Source organism: Arachis ipaensis, chromosome B03, assembly GCF_000816755.2.
Source record: "Arachis ipaensis cultivar K30076 chromosome B03, Araip1.1, whole genome shotgun sequence".
Taxonomy (NCBI): Eukaryota; Viridiplantae; Streptophyta; class Magnoliopsida; order Fabales; family Fabaceae; genus Arachis; species Arachis ipaensis.
The window spans coordinates 2075391-2077853 of NC_029787.2; the positions used below are offsets into that span (position 1 = coordinate 2075391).

Below are 2463 nucleotides of genomic sequence, written 5' to 3' on the forward strand. Positions count from 1 at the left end.
CTCTTTTACCAAACCCAACTCCTTTCAACTTTAGTACACACAATTATACAATCATCATTGAAACATGGCCCAATTTAAGACCACTGTATTTCTACATATCAGGTTTCCCATGGAATATGTCTAATTAAAAATATATCCAAAAATAAAAAAATATGGATGATATATAGAGAGAGTGAGTTAATTAAAAACGGTAATGCTGGAAAAAAATAACTAGAATTTATCTTATTTAATATTCATTAATTATTATAATAATTAATAAATATTAAATAAAATAAATTTTAACTATTTTTTTTGTTGTTACCAAAATTTCCAAATTAAAAATATACCAAAAATTAAAGCGACAAATGATAAAGAGTTGGTGACATATTATAAAGAATAATAGTAGAGAGATGAAAACCAAGTTGGGTTGGTCTAGTGGTTAGCTCACTAGTCCGCTTAAGCAAGTGTAAAAATAGTAGAGAGATGAATGTTATTTTGAAATTCAGCGGCAAGTCTTGTGAACGATGAAGGTGTTCGTACAAGAGGAAGATCTTCTGTTAATAGAAGGGGTAGTAGTACAAACCTTCTCAGGGAAGGCCTCTTCACATATCTGACTGAAGGCCTTAACGATGATATGATGGTAATGAGGTTCATTCAGCTGAAGAAAACACTGAAGAAGATCCTGAAGATCATCCTTAGATTCAATCTCTTTCTCGAAGATCATTTGGAGCATGGAATGCCGGAAATCATGATATGGGTCCGAAGAGTCCTTCTCAACTGCAAGTGTATCCATGAGTGGGCTTCGTTTGGGGATAATAAGGTTATTGCTGATATGGTCATGGGTGGTTTCGGATTCAGAGATTGTGGTGGAGGAATCTTCGTCCTCAGCGCCGGAGAAGGCACCGTTGTGCGAAGTAGTGGTGAATGAAGAAGCCATGCTGCTAGGGTTATTTGTGTTGTTCTTGGGAATGGAGATTTTGGGTTTTGGGGTTGGTTCGTGTACCTCTAAGGCCTTTGTTTTGCCGCAGCCACAGCTACCGTTTATTGTGAATACGGTTTTGAAAAGAGCTTGTTTGTTGTTGGAAGACATTAAGATCTCAGTTGCTTGCTATATCTCTCTCTCACACTATGTATATACAGAGAGAAAAGCTATCTTGTTCATCTCTTTCTCATAAAAAAGCAAATGCTGCAAGTGATAGTAATAAAAATAATATTATGAATTTTTATACTGAATTGGAAGGGATGGGCATTAATTAAAGAGATTAATTAGAAGTAATGTATAGAAGAGATTGATGCCTATATGAGTTTGCTTTCCCTTCTTTTATTTTCTTTACTTTACTTCACATAAATTACACCAATAGATATGTAGAGGTAGATGGTGTTGTTGGTGAGATTCCTTTTCAAATTTATTACTTTGTGTGTGAGATTTGAGAAAGATAAGTGAAGATTTAATGTAACATATGTAAAGTCTCTTTCGGATGTTTGGTAGGAGAAAATGGTTGAAGTTTAAGGTTATATATATATAAAGAAGGTAAATTTAACTTGTTCTAGGAGTACACTTACGGGATTAATCATTTGATCAAATCTTAGGGAAGAATGGTGTGTTCTTCTTTTATTTGAATTTTTTTTGGTCTTTCTTAATGATTGTTATTCAATCTTCAGATAACTATTATATTTTTTAGAGTGGTAATGCTAGGGATACAAAAGAACAGTTAGAACTTACCTTATTTAGTATTCATTAATTGTCGCAACAATTAATGAATATTAAATAACACAAATTATGACTATTTTTAACTAATTTTCTTTGGTTACAAAATATTTTCATTTCTAGAATAATATTTGAAAGAGAATCATCATTTTCTAATAATATCTCTGATTTTTTAGTTTACAAGTAAAAAAATATGTCCTTGCTAATAATTTAGGAGCATATAAAACTTTTTTGTTATTATGTAATTAATAATTTGATTTTTTTTAAAGTTGTTTAGTTAATTTTTTATTTTATTAACTGAAACTATTAAGAAGAACAAAGTTAAAGAAAATTAAAAATTATACTTTATATTCTCAATTAAAAAATGAAGAGAATTCATTTTCAAATTATTTTTCATTTGTTTAGTTTTTTCAAGTGACATCAATATACTTTAATGCTCAAAAAGAAAAACAAAAAGTTAACAAATAAGGAAATTACACTAACATATCAAAGTTAAGAATATTAACAAACTCTATTATGGAAGGTTCTAGCAATCTAGCCACACTGCTTCGTCAGTAGTTCTTCTTGCTCCATATCAAACAAGCCAATCTGCTATCTTGTTGGTTTCTCTCAAAATCCAATTAATCTGCATAGTCCAAGGTCTCAGGAGAAATTCCTGGATCTTGGTAATAAAAGATATTTTTCACCTTTTTAGTTAAATGAATCAAGGTTTTTGAGAAAAAAGGGTTATACATTTAGACAATCAATTTTGTAAGTGATATTTTTAATGCCACATT

The 2463-nt window shown here is 30.5% G+C and overlaps 1 protein-coding gene across 1 annotated transcript; it reads right to left on the reverse strand.

The window, feature by feature from the left end:
* LOC107634135 (transcription repressor OFP6-like) lies at positions 10-1246 on the reverse strand. Its single transcript, XM_016337710.2, has one exon. It carries the CDS (start codon positions 1067-1069, stop codon positions 482-484), a length of 588 nt encoding a protein of 195 aa, XP_016193196.1. The 5' UTR covers positions 1070-1246; the 3' UTR covers positions 10-481.